At 31.6% G+C, this 18,825-nt stretch overlaps 1 protein-coding gene and 1 long non-coding RNA gene across 2 annotated transcripts in view; both read right to left on the bottom strand.

Moving 5' to 3' along the window:
- Positions 1 to 18,572, bottom strand: part of LOC134716684 (uncharacterized) — a 33,469-nt gene extending 14,897 nt beyond the window's left edge. The window contains exons 1-5 of the mRNA XM_063579689.1: positions 18,487 to 18,572; positions 17,189 to 17,257; positions 4,172 to 4,304; positions 2,949 to 3,107; positions 1,317 to 1,510 (exon numbers count right to left, since the gene is read on the bottom strand). Coding sequence (XP_063435759.1) covers positions 1,317 to 1,510; positions 2,949 to 3,107; positions 4,172 to 4,304; positions 17,189 to 17,257; positions 18,487 to 18,572 — 641 coding nt within the window. The remainder of the gene's footprint in view (positions 1 to 1,316; positions 1,511 to 2,948; positions 3,108 to 4,171; positions 4,305 to 17,188; positions 17,258 to 18,486) is intronic.
- Positions 13,119 to 15,203, bottom strand: LOC134715585 (uncharacterized). The gene is made up of 2 exons (XR_010106763.1): positions 14,335 to 15,203; positions 13,119 to 13,618 (listed from the first exon to the last, which is right to left on the bottom strand). It is a non-coding gene; the product is annotated as an uncharacterized LOC134715585 (long non-coding RNA).
- Positions 18,573 to 18,825: the final 253 nt, after the last annotated feature.

Below are 18,825 nucleotides of genomic sequence, written 5' to 3'. Positions count from 1 at the left end.
TCTCTCGGCTGCCCGTAAACATTTGAACAAGATCTTTTTTTCTTTTTGAATTTATATTTTTGTCAGTGAAGTAGCCGGCACTTGAAGCCACCGTAAACGGCGGATTTCCGCCGGCTACCGGCTTCAATGGAAAGCCCTGTATAATCCCTAATGGGCCTTGAAATGAGGTACTCAAAAGTCACGTGTATACAAAAAATCTCTGTGAAGTGATATTTGACACATTTCTATGATAAACAAATGACTGAGCTGAACCATTTGTGTTAATTTAAAAAGTAAGGGAACACAGAATAAATGTGTAAAAACTATGGAGCTATTAAATGTGTTCAAAAGTATTAAAAATTTAAAGAACTTATTGTGTTAAAATGGGATTTTTAAACCATGAGGAGCCGATGCAAAAGGATACTCAGTGTTTGCTAATTTATGGAAAAATGAATCACACTTCGTACCCTGAAAATTTAACCACATATGTAAAAATGTATCAGCTTTGAAACAAGCCATCATACATATACAAGTTTACGATATGGGCTGAGCAACAGAAGCAAACGTTACCGTTACTGCCTATGGAGAAACTATTACGCATATTGCCCCATCTATTAAATTATCAAGCTTATATGTAAAATCCTAAAAACAACAGAAGGTACCCACCAAGATCAAGAGATATAAGACAATTGGTTTTCCTAATTTAATGCTATTCACTAGTAATTTTTGGGACCCTTTATAGCTTGCTGTGTTTCTTTGTGAGCCAAGGCTCTGTGTTGAAAACCTATAATGGTTTACTTTTACATATTGTGACTTGGATACCACATCTTTCTTTATCTAATTACCTTGAAGGAGGGTCACTTCAAATATTTTGTGGAAGGAATGAGCATCTGAAACATTTGAAAATCCCGTCCTTGTTTCATTTTTGTTTTTAATATTCAAAAGTACATACTCCTTTCATAGATGGTTTGGCCAAATATAACCTTTTAGCTCTTTTACAGTATTTCATGGTGTGAAAAATATATTTGACAAATATCTGATAAAATTAAAACTGTGTTTTTAATCAAATCTTTAAATGAATATTCATATTATTTTCAGTAGTTTCCTACACTTATTTTATAATCAGAAACCTCATCCTATATTCAATGTATCTATATTTCTCACTCTTTATATTATGAACCTTGAACTTTTGACATATTCTTACAACTCATCCCTACCACTCAGTATATATAGTGAAATTCATCAATCCTCGCCCCTTACCTTCCACTAGGAGTTGCTTCTTATTCTTTCAAATACTTCACTTTACCATAAGGACATGTTTAATATTGTCAACTTACTCAATCCTTGTCAACTGCCAGGGTGATCCAATTCCTTGGAGTGTTTTGTGAGCTCCACCTTGAAACATATAACAATAAGTTTCCATAGGATTCTGACTTGCAATGGAAATGAGGCTCTGCTTTTCATTGCCTATATCAGCCAGAACAGACATATACTGAGGAGGATTTCTTAATAAATGTTGCCACTGCAAAAGCTGAAATTATGGTATCAAATTTTTAATCATTTTCCTGAAATTTTTGTAAACACCTCTTTTTTATTTCTGTGTCTACAATCTTTGCCAGTATTTTCAAACAAGTGAAACTGCGAGCTACTGCTCACTGATGATACCCCCACTGCAAGTGGATAATATTAATAGTGTAAAAATATGCAAGTGTTTGGTAAATAGGAAGTTGTCGAGTGATGAATCTGAAAACGCATCACACGATATAGCTGACTTATATAAATCCTGAAACCAAATTTCAGAAATCCTTGTATTGTAGTTCCTGAGAAAAATGTGACGAAAATTTTCAACTTGGCTATCATGTGTAAAATCATACAAGTGTTCGGTAAACAGGAAGTTGTCAAGTGATCAATCTAAAAACGCATCACACAGTATAGCTGACTCAGATAAACCCTGAAACCAAATTTCAGAAATCCTTGTATTGTAGTTCCTGAGAAAAATGCGACCTTACAGCTGTAATGGCTAATACATGTATATACCACGTATTGCTAACTTAGTCGGTTTTCTTATTACACATACCTTTACAAGGAGACGAAGATAGATATCCTGACTTTTTGGCTCCTTTCTTCCCGTTTTTCTGTCATACCTATGGGTAATATCGATACCCTAAAAGGACGGACTGACTGACAGACTGACGGAAGGACAGACAGAGGTAAAACAGTATACCCCCCCTTTTTTTAAAGCGGGGGTATAATTTTAAATTGGGGGTATAATTAGAGATTAGAACATGAAAACGAAGTCTTAAATGAAAACGTGTGTAGTTTACATCATGAAAGTGTTATTAAGTTACTTATATATGTTTTTGTGGACCTGCTATACATCATGTAATTGTTATTTAGCTACTTATATATGTATTTTGATACAGGTGGCATAAAGGTATCTTATAGTTTACATGGGTTAATCACTCAACCAATTATTATTCATTTCCTATCTGAGGTGAAAAACTAAAGAGGAAGATATATAACACTACAATGTAGTGTTACCAAACAATTGACCAAAGAGACTAGGTAGTGTCAGACAAACATTTTGCATCATTTTGTTTTACATGCACTTTATTACTGTTTATTGTTGTAATTTTTGTGTAATCTCCTCATATTGTATATCAGATTGAAATGAGTAAAAGTTGAAAATATTCTCCAAAATGCACTAGATTTTTAAAATGGTAATTTTTTTTGTAGATGTAGATTTATTAAAAGCATACTGAACATTTACTCAACCAAAGAACTATAAAAATATTTACATGCATCAATTTTGTGTGGTCCCACATTGCAACAAATTCTTATTCCTTTTTTCTTTTATTCTAATGAAAATAATTATTTAGAATTTTCTTTTCAAAGCTGAAACATTTTTAAAATTGTGTGTAAGTTTGCAGGTGAGAAAATTCTATTGTCCTAAATATGACATTTCTTACAGGATGCCCAGGAAAACGTTCGTCTACAAGAATCAGCGAGTAATCTGTAGCTATAACATACAAAAATGGTGAATGTTGTTTAATCATCCGTATTCTCTCATTTTGATGTAGAAATTTACTTGGTAAGGCAAACAAGTCCACTCCATCATTGCATTTTTTCTGAAATGAAAATGTTTGCTGGTGATAATAATTTTCCACTTTGTTGTAGAAGAGAATTTTAGGACATAAAAACTATAATTGCAGGGTGTAAATCATTGAACTATTGTCTTTATTAGGTTTTTTGTAACTGTTATATTCTTTAACTTTATTAAGAAGAGATTATGAAGAGCCTGTGTCACTCACCTTGGTCTATGAGCATATTAAACTAGAGGCTCTCAAGAGCCTGTGTCGCTCACATGTTACTGTATTCACTGATGTCGGCCATCTTGGTTGGTAGGAGGGGTCATTAGACACTTTTTTTAAATAGATACCCTAGTAATAATTGTGGCCAAGTTTGGTTAAATTTGGCCCATTGTTTTAGAAAAGAAGATTTTTGTACCAGTTACAAAAATGTCGAAAAGTTGTTCAATATTGACTATAAAGGGCAATAACTCCTTAAGGGGTCCTCCGACAATTTTGGTTATGCTGACTTATTTGTAGATCTTACTTTGCTGAACATAATTGGTTTTACAGTTTATCTCTATCTATAATGGTATTCACGATAATAACCAAAAGCTGCAAAATTTACTTTAAAATTACCAATTCAGGGGCAGCAACCCAACAACAGGTTGTCCAATTCGACTGAAAATTTCAGGGCAGATAGATCTTGACCTGATCAAAATTTTTACTCCATCAGATTTGCTCTTAATGCTTTGGTTTTAAAGATATAAGCCAAAATATACATTTCACCTCTGTGTTCTATTTTTAGCCATGGTGGCCATCTTTGATGGATGGCCAGGTCATCAGACACATTTTTTAATCTAGATACCCCAAGGATGATTATGGCCAAGTTTGGTTAAATTTGGCCCAGTAGTTTCAGAGAAAAAGATTTTTGTACAAAAAGAGGAAAATTACTGTCATTGCAATACTTTTTTATTGATCTTTTTTTTTCCAAATGTGCAAGAGCTTTCATTAAAATTCAATATCTTTTTCATATAAAAAAAACCTAAAGCAACTCATGTATTCAAAAAATGACTTTCAGAATTTTGCGTTGGTAAATACGCAAACTTCTTCCCCAAGCTTACCCTCAAATCAAACAATTCTACTTCAGTACAATCAGCTGACACAACCTGTCTTGGGTGGCTGCTAAATATTGCTTGTCGCCACTGGTTTCTACAGGAGAATCTGTGGTCATTTGCTTTCAAGATCTCTTCTTTTCTGAAATTGAATAATACTTTCATGAATGAAATAAATGCTACTTTTGCTTAGATTTCAAGCAAGAATGTTGGCAATCACATTTTTGGTTAGTACAATTTCACAAAGGTACATGGGAACAGAGGAAAAAGAAGGTGTTTTCATCTAGTTCATTAAAAATATTTGTTTTTATTTCTGATGACCTTTTCTACTCAACTTGTTATTTTACTTGTTTGAACAAATCAACAATGGCAGATGACAACAAACGCCACATGTTGGTAGCCCATGTTATAGACAGCATTAAAAGATTAGTACAGTAATACTCAGTGACGTGAATGACGTGGGGCAAGGCCATTTAAAAATCAGTCACCTGTAAATACACATACACCACGCCATTGTGACCCAATAATTTTTGTATGTCTCTAAACAACACCATATGAGTTTATCTCTGACTTTATAAACACCAAATTTTGATTGACATTGATTTTTTCTGCAGTTGCACCACATCCACCAGTTTACGTTTTAATATATTCAACTAAATTATACATAAAGAATCAACTGTCTTATATATTTACCCAGATATTAATATCATAGCACACATTGTTTTTAAGCTGTCACATTAGGACACTTAAAATCTGTTATTAAAGTTCTACAAATAATTTAATACTAATTATCTATGATTGTGTTATGGTTTCTTCAATACAATATTTGCCCGGTTCCAAAGTTGAAAAGGTGAATTTATCATTCAATTATAAAAGAATGATATTCATAGAGTTTGTAAATAATGTCCTTGCACAGGATAAGTAATGCCATCTAAAGGAACAATACCGGTGCTTCCTGTTTGTCAGACATCTTTTCCTATTCACGTTTAATGTCTAAATCCTGACAGCGTTATCCGAAACATAATTAATGATTTACTGAAAGACAGAGTGTCAGGATTAAATATAGATTTCTGTTGAAAGATACCCAAGTAAAAATTAAGAAATAATTCATGGAAGCCATAGATTATTGGAAATTTACACATGGCCTGGGCCGTGATATTCGAATTTTATCCTGAGCGTTAGCGAGGGATAAAATCAACGAATATCACGGCCCAGGCCATGTGTAAATTTCCAATAATCTATGGCTTCCATGAATTATTTCGATTCTAATAGGACAAATACGATCATTAAAAAAACTGAAGCGAGGGTGGGTAAATCTGTGTGTATGGCTGTTCTTTTTTACTCCCTGTTAGATAAAGCTCATCATTTTAATAGATCCGTAGCTTGCACAGATTATTTCGTGAACAACCGCTGAAATAAAAATATGTTTCATTCTCAAAACCAACAATTGTCATGTTGATTTATATGTTTTTTCCCGTGAGCTACCGTCAAATCCAAAGTTGACATTTCGTAACCAATGAGCCGCCATGTTGACTTGCTGAAATCAGTACATATGCGAATAATGCAATAGAATAGAAAATCAAACATAACCTACCTTGATAATCAATTTTAATACAATTGTAAACGACATATCAATAGTTAACGTAACAGAAAACGTTCAACTCTAGAGTTTTCATTTGTATGACGTCATGTTTTGAAATGACTTCAATGCGCCAAAAACATTAATAGACTTTCGCGGAATTTTATTTAATTTTTATTTTGTTGGTTTCTCCGAGCTCTTATGCATTACTTCTTTTTATTGTGCATCCGAATAAGAATAAAAGTGATTTTGTCTTTTCTGAATTGCAATTTTTAAAACAATTAAATCGACAAAGGGTTTGCAAATAGGTTTCAATACATGTGGATTTACGTGGGAAGTATATTGTAACAGCCATTATTATGTACACCACGGAGTCTGCGCTAAGTATAGATATATCGAGAATTTTATCACAGTGTTGTTTACAAAGCGAAAGAAGCACGTCATATTAGAATAATATATATAATAGATAATAACTGAAATATAAATACCATAAGAAGATTATATGAGGATTATTAGCAGTACAAAGGAAGCCTAATTATACATAAAATATTTGAGTACTAGTACTTTATTTAAGTGAGACTTTATTGATAAAAATAAGATGTGGTATGATTGCCAATGAGACAACTCTTAGCAAGAGAACAGAAATTCACTAACTAGTAGTACAGAAAGGATACAGTTTTGCAGCTGTTGTTCAATTCTCATACTCTTTCTTACTGATAGTCATGAATTAACATGGAGGTCATATACCATATTCACTTTCACTCCTTCATTGAACATATGTTATTGTAGTTTGTCTGTAATTTGTTGTCATAACCATTTATTGTTAATGCGTTAGTGCTAAAAAAGTTATCTTATCTTTATATCGTATGTAACAATTCTGAAAATATAATAGACCCTAGATTTCCATGATATCAATGCATGTCTCAAATCTAAAACTGTTAAGTTATTAATATATATTTTGTCGCACTATTCTTTAATATCGACTGTTTTTATGGGGGAAAAAATACAACCACAAAAATAATAATTATATACAGTTTTTTATCATTATTTCCATTGTGAAAATGCCAAACACAGCCAAGGAACAACAAAATAATTTGAGAGAAGCTTTAGTGTAAATATTGAATCATTCTCACCATAATAAAGATGTTTATCAGGTACACACATAATTTTTATATATATATACGTAAAAATTGATGTGAAAAGAGGAAAATCATGACATTTTACAAAATATACAATTTTTGTCATGAAATGTTGCCATTTTTATTTATAAAAGTGATACTTTATTGATAAAAATAAGATGTACAATGTAGTATGATTGCCAATGAGACAACTCTCAGGAAGAGAATAGAAATTAACGAGTGAGTGAGTACAGAAAGGGTACATTTCTGCAGCTGTCAATCAATTTTTATACATTTGTATTCCTTTAAATGATACATGAACTAAACACAATATTGAAGGTCATATACTTTATGTAACAAATCTGAAAATATAATTGACCCTAGATTTCAATGATATTAATGTATGTCTCAAATTGGGGTGCGTCTAAACACTGCTAAGGAGTCCTTAGTGCACTAAGGACTTATGACATGCCACTAAGGACTAGATGGGGTGCGGTTACCTGCAATTTCTTTTCATATTATGGTAGAGAATGATATTTAATGCATAAATTTCAATATTTGTAGAAAAATAATCATAGATGAATAAGATATTCAACATTATTTAGACACGTGCCCGTATTTCTTTGATGTGCCGAAAATCAATGAACCGTTTGACACGTGTCATATTACATAACTGATTAGACGGGAATCATGGTATTTGTTGTGTTTAATGGACAAGATTGGTAAAAAAATGAATTGTTGTTGAAATACTATTAATGTGTTTTTTTCAGAATGAAGAAGTATTTTTTTCTCAAGTGTATTGAAGGTTTTTCAGTTTTATTGGATGTTCATATAAATAAATGACAGAATACGGGCGACGACGGACATGCGTTCGAACGGGTATGGAGCCGAAACACATTATTTTGTTTCTTGTGGTGCACTTTTCAAAATTTATTTTCTTATATGGAGACGTTAAGCAATGTATTACTGGACAACACGTAATCAATAAGATAATAAACTTTTTACTACATGCAACCACCCTTGTGCGTTTGCTATGGTACTTTTTCAAAATTTTATCCTTTTTTTTTAATTTACATATGAAGACGTTTGAGCAATGTATTTGGGGACCAAAAAAATCCATCTGATAAAAAATATTTACAACATGTATCCAAACTTATTTAATGCAAGCTACAAGTAAACAGACGGATTTAGACAGAAATCATGTTTTTGTGCGTATGCTATGGTTCATTTTCAAATTTTATTATCATATGAATAACATGTTTGAGCAATATATTTCTGGACAAAAACGAGTTTAATACGATAATAATTTTTTGCAACCAATATAAAAAATGATGTGGTAGGGTTGGTGATGAGACAACTATTCACAAGAGACAAACTAAAACAGAAATTAATAACTTAAGTTACTCATACGGCCTTCAACAGTGAGTAATTTTTACAAAGCACTCTCAACATTATATCTTTAACTTTAAATTAATAAATGCAGGAAATTATTCGTAAATAATGTACTTAACACTGTGGAACATTTTGAAAAACATTTCTCTTTCATATATTAGAAATAAAACCTAATCTGACTAAAATTCGTTAAATGATTATTTTAAACTTCTTTTACTTTTAGAAGAAAAAAAAAAAATGTCAAACAATTTCAAATTAATAAGTACCGCCTTTGTAAACTGACATCAAACTGGTTGAAAACTAGTGGTTTTGATAAATCTTAAGGACGCCACATGTTTTTTTATCAATTCAATCGTTTTTCGTACTAGTACGAAAACAGCAGTAATAGAAAGTGGACAAATAAAAATCATGATTTATAGGTGGGTTTTTTTTTCGGAATTTACTCATGTTTTAGTGAAGCCACTCGTAACGCATCTTTGTCGGAATTAAAATAAAAACAAAAAAGTTATAAATATATATATTCATTTTGTCTTCATGTCTTTTACATAAACATTTTACCAAGCTGACCACACTCTTACTTATTAGTTGGCGCACATCAACATTAAAACCTATGACAAATAACTATTTCGGGAAATAAATGAAACAAAAGCAAAATTATTTGTCCTTTTAATCATTTTAACTTTTAAATAAGAACAACACATTTTATTATGATAATCAAGTATTAATCTTTTCGATACAATTGTCAATTTCTTAAATTAAAGAATATATTATTGTTTAATCAATTGTTATATTATTTGGCACGTGTCAATCGGTTCATTAATTTTCGGTATATCAAAGAAAAATGGGCACGTGCCTAGAAAATGTTGAATATCTTTTTTATTTATGATTATTTTTCTATAAAATTTGAAATTTATGCATTAAATATCAATCTTTAACATAATATGCAAAAATAACACGTATAACAGTAGTCCTTCTAGTCCTTAGTGGCATTGTATAGTCCTTAGTGCACTAAGGAGTCCTTAGCAGTGTTTAGACGTACCGTCAAATTGATCTTTCTTGTCAATTTGACCTGTTGATACAATTTTGAATGTATTTTTGTTGTTTAAACTGTTTAGTTATAATATTTATGTATTTTGTCATACTATTTTATAACATCTACAGTTTTTATGTGGGGAAAAAACAACCACAAAATAAAATAAAATAAATTTATACAGTTTTCTATCATTATTTTCATTGTAAAAACACCATGCACAGCCAAGGAACAACAAAATAATTTGAGAGAAGCTTCAATGGAAATATTGAAATATTCTAACCATAATAAAGTTGTTATTTGGGTGCACACATACATGTACCTTCCCAATCTGTATATATATACGTAAAAGATGATGTAAATAGAGGAAAATCATGACATTTTACAAAATATACAATTTTTTTCATGGTTTCTTTAGTTTGAACATACATTGTATTTTATTGTTCAAAATGACAAATGGATTAGACACAAGTTTTACAACTTAGTAACATCTTCTCCAATGGTTTATTGCCATAGTGACTTGTTAAATGTTAGATAAATTTTTATTTATTAATGCCTTGTACCTAAATGTTGTTAGGACATATTCAAGAATTGTATAGTAACTTTTCAATTTGCACTAATATTTAAGCTAAATAAGCTTAGCCGCTTAGCCAGCAACATCCTCTAGTGAACATTGATAGTGGCAACAAATACCCCCAACATCATAATTTGGGATGTACATTTAACTAAGATGGCCATAATCATTACATGGAATTAAGAAAATCAAGTAATCAACATGAAATGTGACAGCTATCAGATCCTTATAATTATTGACGTCAATCTGACTTAGATTACCTGAATTGTTTTATGAAAACACCAAAAATGTCACTGCAATATAGGTAACAACTATGACACATCTGCAATATGAGTATTTCATTACAATTACATGTAGTAACATAAATTGAGTGACAAAAATTGTATGTTCATCTTTGTCACGAGGGTAATAATCCTATTGTTACTACAATGTATCTGTAGGTTGATATTGTGGTGATATCAAAGAATCAAAGCGCGAAAGCGCTGTAAAGGCAGTTAATTACAGGTTGTGTGTATTTCTAGTCCTGTTATATCATTATCTTCCATAGAACAGAGGTGGTTTGTAGAATTTAAGATTTAGAGTTCTTTTGTACCTAGTTCACCTATATCTAGTCTACTGTTTACAGTATATTTTCTGTGCCTCCCATGAAATGCATTTTTAGCCATGGCCTTGTCAGTTTGCTTTAAATTTATGAGTTTGACTGTCCCTTTGGTGTCTTTCGTCCCTCTTCTTTAGACATATAAGAACTTTTCCTTTTCAATATAAATAGACTATTTTTAATTATTGATTGTATACACATATTCTATGACTCCCATAAAAAATAGTTCACAAAGATTTACTAGTCTCTGTACTGTGTGTATAGCAAGGACATCAAGTAACATAATGGTAAATGTACATAGTAACATGTCAACTTTTTTGATGACCATATCTGTCAACTGTCAGTATTTGCAGAGTAGTTCCCCCATCGAGCTTGAGGCTCCCAAATGGAAATTTTGTAAGAGCAATTTTGTCAACTATTTTAAAGAAAACAATTAATTCAACAAAGGCTATGAGCTTGTTAATGCACGAAGAAGCCAAAAACCACATTAGAATATATTTGAAGGGAATCCATGACAAATCGCCCCACTTTTTCACTAACTCGCCCCACTTTAAAAACAAGGGTGCACACACTGAAATGTCTCGCCTTCTTTACTAATCATTGATGTTATGTTGATAGTCCTAATAATTAAGCGTTATTACAACTGTCACATAATCTTGACATAAACCAAGAAAACTAAATATTGACCTTTGAACCATGAAAATGAGGTCAAGGTCAGATAAACCATGCCAGGTAGGCATGTACAGCTTACAATTCTTCCATACAACAAATAAAATTGACTTATTGCTTATAGTTTAAGAAAAACAGACCAAAACACAAGAGCTTAACACTGAGCAATGAACCGTAAAAAATGAGATCAAGGTCAAATAAAGCCTGTGCAACTGACATGTAGATCATGAAATATTTCCATACACCAAATATAGTTGACCTATTGCATAAAGTATTAGATAAAAAGGCCAAAACTCAAAAACTTAACTTTGACCACTGAACCATGAAAATGAGGTCAAGGTCATATGACACCTGCCAGGTAGACCTGAACACCTTACAACCATTCCATACACAAAATATAGAAGACCTATTGCAAACAGTATAAGAAAAACAGACCAAAACACAAAACTTAACTATAACCACTAAACCATGAAAATGAGGTCAAGGTCAGATGACGCCTGCCAGTTGGACATGTACACCTTACAGTGCTTCCATACACCAAATATACTAGACCTATTGCTTATAGTATCTCAGATATGGACTTGACCACCAAAACTTAACCTTGTTCGCTGATCCATGAAATGAGGTTGAGGTAAAGTGAAAACTGTCTGACGGGCAAGAGGACCTTGCAAGGTACGCACATACCAAATATAGTTATCCTATTACTTATAATAAGACTAAGAGAGAATTTAACATTACAAATGATTTTACCTTTTTTTAAGTAGTAACTGAACCATGAAATTGAGGTCAAGGACATTGGACACGTGACTGACGGAATCTTCGTAACATGAGGCAACCATATACAAAGTATAAAGCATCCAGCTCTCCCACCTTCTAAAATATAAAGCTTTTAAGAACTGAGCTAACATCGCCGCCGCCGTATCACTATCCCTATGTCGAGCTTTCTGCGACAAAAGTCGCAGGCTCGACAAAAAAGACTGCCCCAACCTGGATTACCAAATCGCCCCACTTGTGTACTGTGTTAAATCCCGTTATTATTACTCCTGCCAACTGGTCCCACCTAATGGAAATGGGTGAAATCTAGATAAATATATATTATTAACCAGGATGAATTTAGTAATGCCAACTCGCCCCACTTATGGAAAAAGATGTTATTCCATTGAATATAAGTTAAATTCCTTATATTGCATTTTGATACATTAAACTGGTTTCTTTTCTATTGTTATGCAAATAACTAAGCTTCAAAACTTACAGTTATTCTTCAACAATCAGATTTTTATATATCATAATTTCAGTATATATCAATAATAGTACTTAAATTAATTTTCGGTTTGTTTGTATTCTGTGAAGATTAGTTTTCATTAAAGTGGTGCGAGTTTTTATTTCTAATTGTATATATATTAATCTAAATATTACCGTTTTTTTTTATAAGTAGGGCGAGTTGGCAGGAGTAATATTAAACATGATTTAACCAATTTCACATGTACATGTGGGGCGATTTGATAAATCAGTTTGTGGCGGTTTTTTAAAAAGTGGGGCAATTAGCCAGTGGGGCAACTTGTCCTGCTTCCATTTGAAGGCCCCCTTGAAGGTTTTGTATGACTATATGGACCATCTTTCACGTAAAACCCCCATGTGCATTTTTAAAGTTGGCAGATATGTTTCTAACTCCAGGCAAAATCTACCAGTATGAATGAAAAAGAAGTTTTCAATTAAGGCCCTGTGGCCATAACAGTTGTCTCATTAGCATTTTAACCACTTCCCATATTTGCAATTAAAACAATAGAAGAAAATTATTCAACGCAAAAACAAAACTTACTTGTAAATATGAAATTCTCTTTACGGTACGAGTTTTTCTCATTGCTTGAGATTGTACAGTAGTACCTGTAACTGCTTATACCTATTTCTTACTCACTTTTGCTTGATAAACTCACTAAATACATTGTACCACATCTCCTTTTTTTTATAAGCATTCCAATAACATGAACAATTGTAATTCAATTCTATATACCAAAGCAAAATGAACTGCACCACTTTCATTGACTAGTATGCATCTTTTGGCAAAATACAAGTTCTTAAATGACACAATATATATTTATTGATAAAAAAATAAAATTTAGTATACAACTCTTTAACAGGTATAAAAAAAGCACAGCTTTGTCATAACTTGTGAAATCTGTGCTGAAAACATAGACATTGATGGTATTTGAGTAATTCCATATGTGAAGCTCAACATTAGCTCGTCAGTTGGTGGTGGACAGTTATAGTTCCTTTCTGCAGGCTAGGATGAATAACTTTTCAGGAAAACCAATTTCACAAATCAAAACTTTCCTCTAGATTTCTCCTACAATATTCATCCAGTTTAGTTCTTTTGTTTTAATTGGACACCGTACTGATTTTTAATTTTGCAAACCATTCAGTCTCTTGCTTGCAAATGGTGCATGAAAATAGGATGGGTATGGCAGTAGACAAGTCTCTTTAAAGTGGGTTTGTGCCCTGAAAAAAAAGTTTTATAACTTAAGTTTTTTTGAAACTTGTGCAACACACATACCTAAATAACTATAACATGGAAGAGAGCATCATTCATGTCAATGTTTTGTTCCTGTTTACATTGTCATTGATATTTTTTCAGAAAGCCTGAGGCATAACTCATGAATTCCTGTCATTACATCCTAAATTAACATAATTACTGCTAGAATAATAATCAGTATGATATACACTATCATTGTACAGCCCAAGTCTTCAGTCTATATAATTGTTGCATTCATTTACTCCTGTGTTCAGTCGTTCAAAAATATTTAAACATCAACCTGTCAGAGACTACTATAACACATGTGTTATAGTAATCTCAGCATCAACAAATGAACTTTAATAAGGACATGAAAACACTAGAAAAGATACGTACATACAAACGTGTTTAAGTGTATTTGAAAGAGAAATATATCTGGTTAAACGATGTATAAAGGAGAAATATATCTGGTTAAACGATGTATAAAGGAGGAAAAATTGTAGATATTGCATTACGATGCTTTCTACCTAATAGCACGTGGATATGTTTACATATTTAGACTTGACCCAGTATGACCCGTACCTTGTAGCTCACCGCCGTCGTTTAAACACTTGAATACAGTCGTGTACGACAATAAAAAGCTTAAGCCTGTACTATTTGTGTGAAGTAAATGTGTTTGTTCTGTACATTTAAATTGTTTTACCTGATAGCAAGGACGTATATCTTTCCGTTTCCTTCTCAATTAACTTTGTCAAATTCTTCGAGCTTCTTCAAAACATACGTATTACTGCGCCCGGGCCCGGAAGTGAGAAAAATATGAGAAATCCTCGTAAAATAATGCTATTTTCAATTTTGTGGAATCCATTTTGTTATATTTATTATACAAAGATAAAAAAAAAATACGATTTATTATGAATTGCATATCAATATACGGAACGTTTATGGACTATTTTTTTAGCTGTAAATTGGTCATTTTGGCGGGAAATCATGTACACATACACACGTAGATTGACTGGTACCCGACCGTAATGTTACACATCACATATATCAAATAGCTAATACCCGGAACGTAGTACCGGGAACCAGGATAATACGTAGACAACATACATAACTAGAACCGAAATTGAAAACGCTTTACAGTTTCTTGTATATAAACCCAATTCCGCTTTGAATTATAGAAGATGCAAAATTAATCATGTTCAGTCGACTTTTCATTGTTATATCAACGTCTGAACTAATTAAAGAATATTTAGATGTCAGATAACACTCGAAATTGACCCGACCTCTTTCCACACGGAATACACATAATGATAGTTTGTAGTCAGGTTGACTGCTTATAATGCAAAATACACACTAATAACAAGTTCTGTAAAACGAACAATACACACTGATCGTTTCTTTAGTCCCCAATGTAAATGAAAGAAACAAAAACCATATTATACCATAAAAAGAAGAGGAGAAATTCGAAGATTTCCGGATCTATTTCTGGCCAAAAGACCCCCTGGATAGATTGCGTATGAAAAGATGAACATCATGACTTAAAAGTCAGGCCTTAAAGCACTGCCTTTAAAAACCTACAATTGTATACACTTTATGATCATCATGATTAAGAACAGCCTGAAACTTTTGTACATATAAGAGCAGAGTGAACCTTTTTTTTTTTAAAAGAACTTGAAAATATCAGTATAAATGCTTATTCTTTTTTTTTTGTAATTAAACAGTTATTTCTTTCATTTCTATTCTATTATATTCTACTTCTTTTGCCAATGAGAGAACTCACCACAAGAGACCATTTTGAAGTCACTTATATGGGCTGTCATTGTGTCACACAAACAAAACACAGATTTCAAATTTATCTTATATATACAACAGAACCTTTAAAATTATGGAAATTTAGTCCATCCAGATTTCTTTGCTCAAATCCAGTTTAGACTGGTCCCAAATCAATAGCTTTGATTTAAAAAAAAATGGACTATACTAGTCTTTATAATAAGTCAGCTGTTAAAAAAAGCAAACATGGTTTCTTATTACAAAGGCTTTTGTGTATATTATTTTGTCCTTCCTTTACATATGGATTTAATTTATCAAGACTTATGCTATGTTTCAAAAGACAATGTCCCTTTGAAATTTTACTCTATCAAAGAAACATTATATCATAGTCGTTGTTTTGAGTGATTTATGTTTTTTGTTGAAAGGTCATAAGGATATAAGCAAGCATCATATTTTCTTCATATGACATCCTTAATATGGTTTGAATAGTGATTTATGTATTTGCTTCATGATTTCAAAATTCATGAATTAAATACAATTCTGCACAAAAGCTGAAAACATCAAATTCTCAAATCTCAAAAAAAGTTCAACAAGTATGTTCAATTTTCTATAATATTTGTTAACAAATTTTCTATGGAAAAGGAGGCCTTTTTATCTTGAAAAGTATAATAGGTAGAGAAAATCTTTTATTATACTATCCTTTCAGTTCTTGAGAACAAAGAGTTCTGAAGTGTTCAAATCCAGTATGCTTATAATCTTTTATCAACAGAAAAAAATGATTGAGGAATTGTATTATTCATGGAATTTCAGTGTCAAAACAGTGCAACTGGGCTTTGCTCATTGTTGAAGGCTGTACGGTGACATATAATTGTTAATGTTTGTGTCATTTTGGTCTTTTGTGGATAGTTGTCTCATTGGCAATCATACCACATCTTCTTTTTTATATCCTTTAACTAGCAACATTTCACTTTTCACAGAAAATGTGTCACAAATCAAAATTATGGACAATTCTTATATGACGACCTATTATTGTCAACCAGTATAATCACAATATATCTATCTTTAGTGCAAACGCAGTAATACACAAAAACGCCTTACGACCAACTTATATATACTGACAGATATTCTCAATTTTCAGAAAGAAAAAAAACAGTTTACATAGGCCAAGAATCAACTAATTTTGCACTCCTTTTCGAATAGTTATTGTCGAGATATGCAATTAAAGATGTTCTATCTGAGGTATTGCCTTCACCAGCATTGACATCAGTATTTTAAGACCTACACAAATACTAAACAACTTAAACATAGATCTTACTCTTGTTGGAGTTTTCATCCTTAAATGATGATTTCAATTTATTTTTGAATGCTCATATCCACAAATCTCTGTTGAATTAAGAAATTATTCATGGCAGCCGTAGATTTGTTTTCATTTAACCATTTATTTTCGAATATTTAACCCTGGAATTAAAGTCTAATAACATTGTAAATATACATCATAATATCACCTTGCACTCATACCACATCTTCTTATATCTATTGACTGTGTCGAATCTACCAAAAAATGCAATTGATCAGAAAAACTTGCCTTTTCATGGATAAGTGATTTTGAGGTTTTGCCAAAGTCTGCATACAACCTGATAGAAAATTTGTCATTCATTGAACATTTAAATTTGCGATTCATCTGTACCCAAGAAAACCATGAAAATTGGTATGCAATGAATAATAATGAATCCATAATCAGTATTTGATCAAGATTTTTCTAAAAATCTTAAGTTTTTCAGATTTACCTTTCTTGAGACCACAGGTAAACCGACCCTATATTAGTTGCTGTCAAACATTCTCCAGGTATATATGGACTGAAAATAAAAAGAAATATTATAAACTATGATAGCAAAGACAACAATTCTGATGACAAAATATTATAGAAAGTCATATTAAAATTCTATTTCTATTTTTTGTTACTAGTGGTTGTAAAGAATAATCAGGAGAAACTTTCTTTTTTAACTTCAACCTTAAATTCACTCTTTTTTATCATTAATGTCTGAAAATATTAAATAATTATTGATTGGACAAAATGGACAGCATTTACAGTAGGACAGATTGACTAAATCTTTTGACTACTACCACAAAGCAGAAGTGAAACTAGAGGAAATGTAAATAAAATCAGAAAATAGTGCACCTTTACAACTAACAAAGTAATAATTAAAATTTGTAATGAAATAAAAAATGCTTAAATTTTTATTGAAATTTTTACTGAAATTTTCGTACCCTCAAGCCTCTTTGACGCACGTTTCGTCTACAAAAGACTCATCAGTGACGCTTGAATCTAATACAGTTAAAAAGGCCATATAAAGTACGAATTTAATTTATTTTAAGGTGTCCCAACTTCTTTGTTTCTGATAGAATTGCAATAGTTAAAATTCTGAGAAAGTTTCAGTAGTACTAAAAAGTGTCAGAAGGAGTTATGATAACAAAATAAATTTTAATTATTCAAGTATAAATTTAAAATATTATTTTTTGACCTTTCATTTATTCTTTTATCTAAATTCTACTAACAAGATACATGTGACACTATTTTTGTAGAACCATCACCTACCGTCATAAAGTTTTTTATTATGGATGTACTTAGGTGAGATAAAAGAAGACTCTGGAATTTTAAATTGACCTTTAAGTCAGAAGAGCATTAGTTTAGTAACAAAATAAGCTTCAAATATTAAAAGGTACCAGAGCTCCTTTTTTAAGATAGTTTTACTGAAAAGGGGGAGGGGTGGGGAATAGATTTGGAATCATATCAAAAGATAAAATTTTAAAATCTGCTTAAGTTTTGGTAAACGACCTTTTATGAGACATATATGAAAAAAAGAGGTAGATATGTATCAAAATATCTTATCCAGTATCATAGGGGTGTGTGTTTGTGTGTGTGTGTGTGGGGGGGGGGGGGGAGTATTAAGCTTCAAAACATGACAAATAATCATTAACCTGACCTTTGTAAATTATTCACTCCTAAATCGATTTTTTTTTCCAAATATGGAATCAAATAAAAGAAATGACAGTTTCCCGTCTGATTTAGAAAATACTTACTAACCTAAGACACTGTGATGTTGGATGACAACACTCTAACTGTAATTCACCAACAAGTGGAAGATTCAAATCATCTGCATAACTATACATCTTGCATTTGGTTAAATGCCTGGATACAATAAAACCTTAAAGAGAAAACAATCCTCAACTATGAAAACTTTTCAAGGATGACTCAAGTAATTAAAAAAACTCATCATAGATACCAGGATAAAATTTTGTATTTACGCCAGACGCATGTTTTGTCTACAAAAGACTCATCAGTGATGCTTGAATCTAAAACAGTTAAAAAGGCCACATAAAGAACGAAGTTAATTTATTTTAAGGTGTCCCAACTTCTTTGTTT

This window comes from Mytilus trossulus, chromosome 4 (genome assembly GCF_036588685.1).
Source record: "Mytilus trossulus isolate FHL-02 chromosome 4, PNRI_Mtr1.1.1.hap1, whole genome shotgun sequence".
Classification (NCBI taxonomy): domain Eukaryota; kingdom Metazoa; phylum Mollusca; class Bivalvia; order Mytilida; family Mytilidae; genus Mytilus; species Mytilus trossulus.
This window is presented reverse-complemented; position numbering and strand designations above follow the sequence as displayed.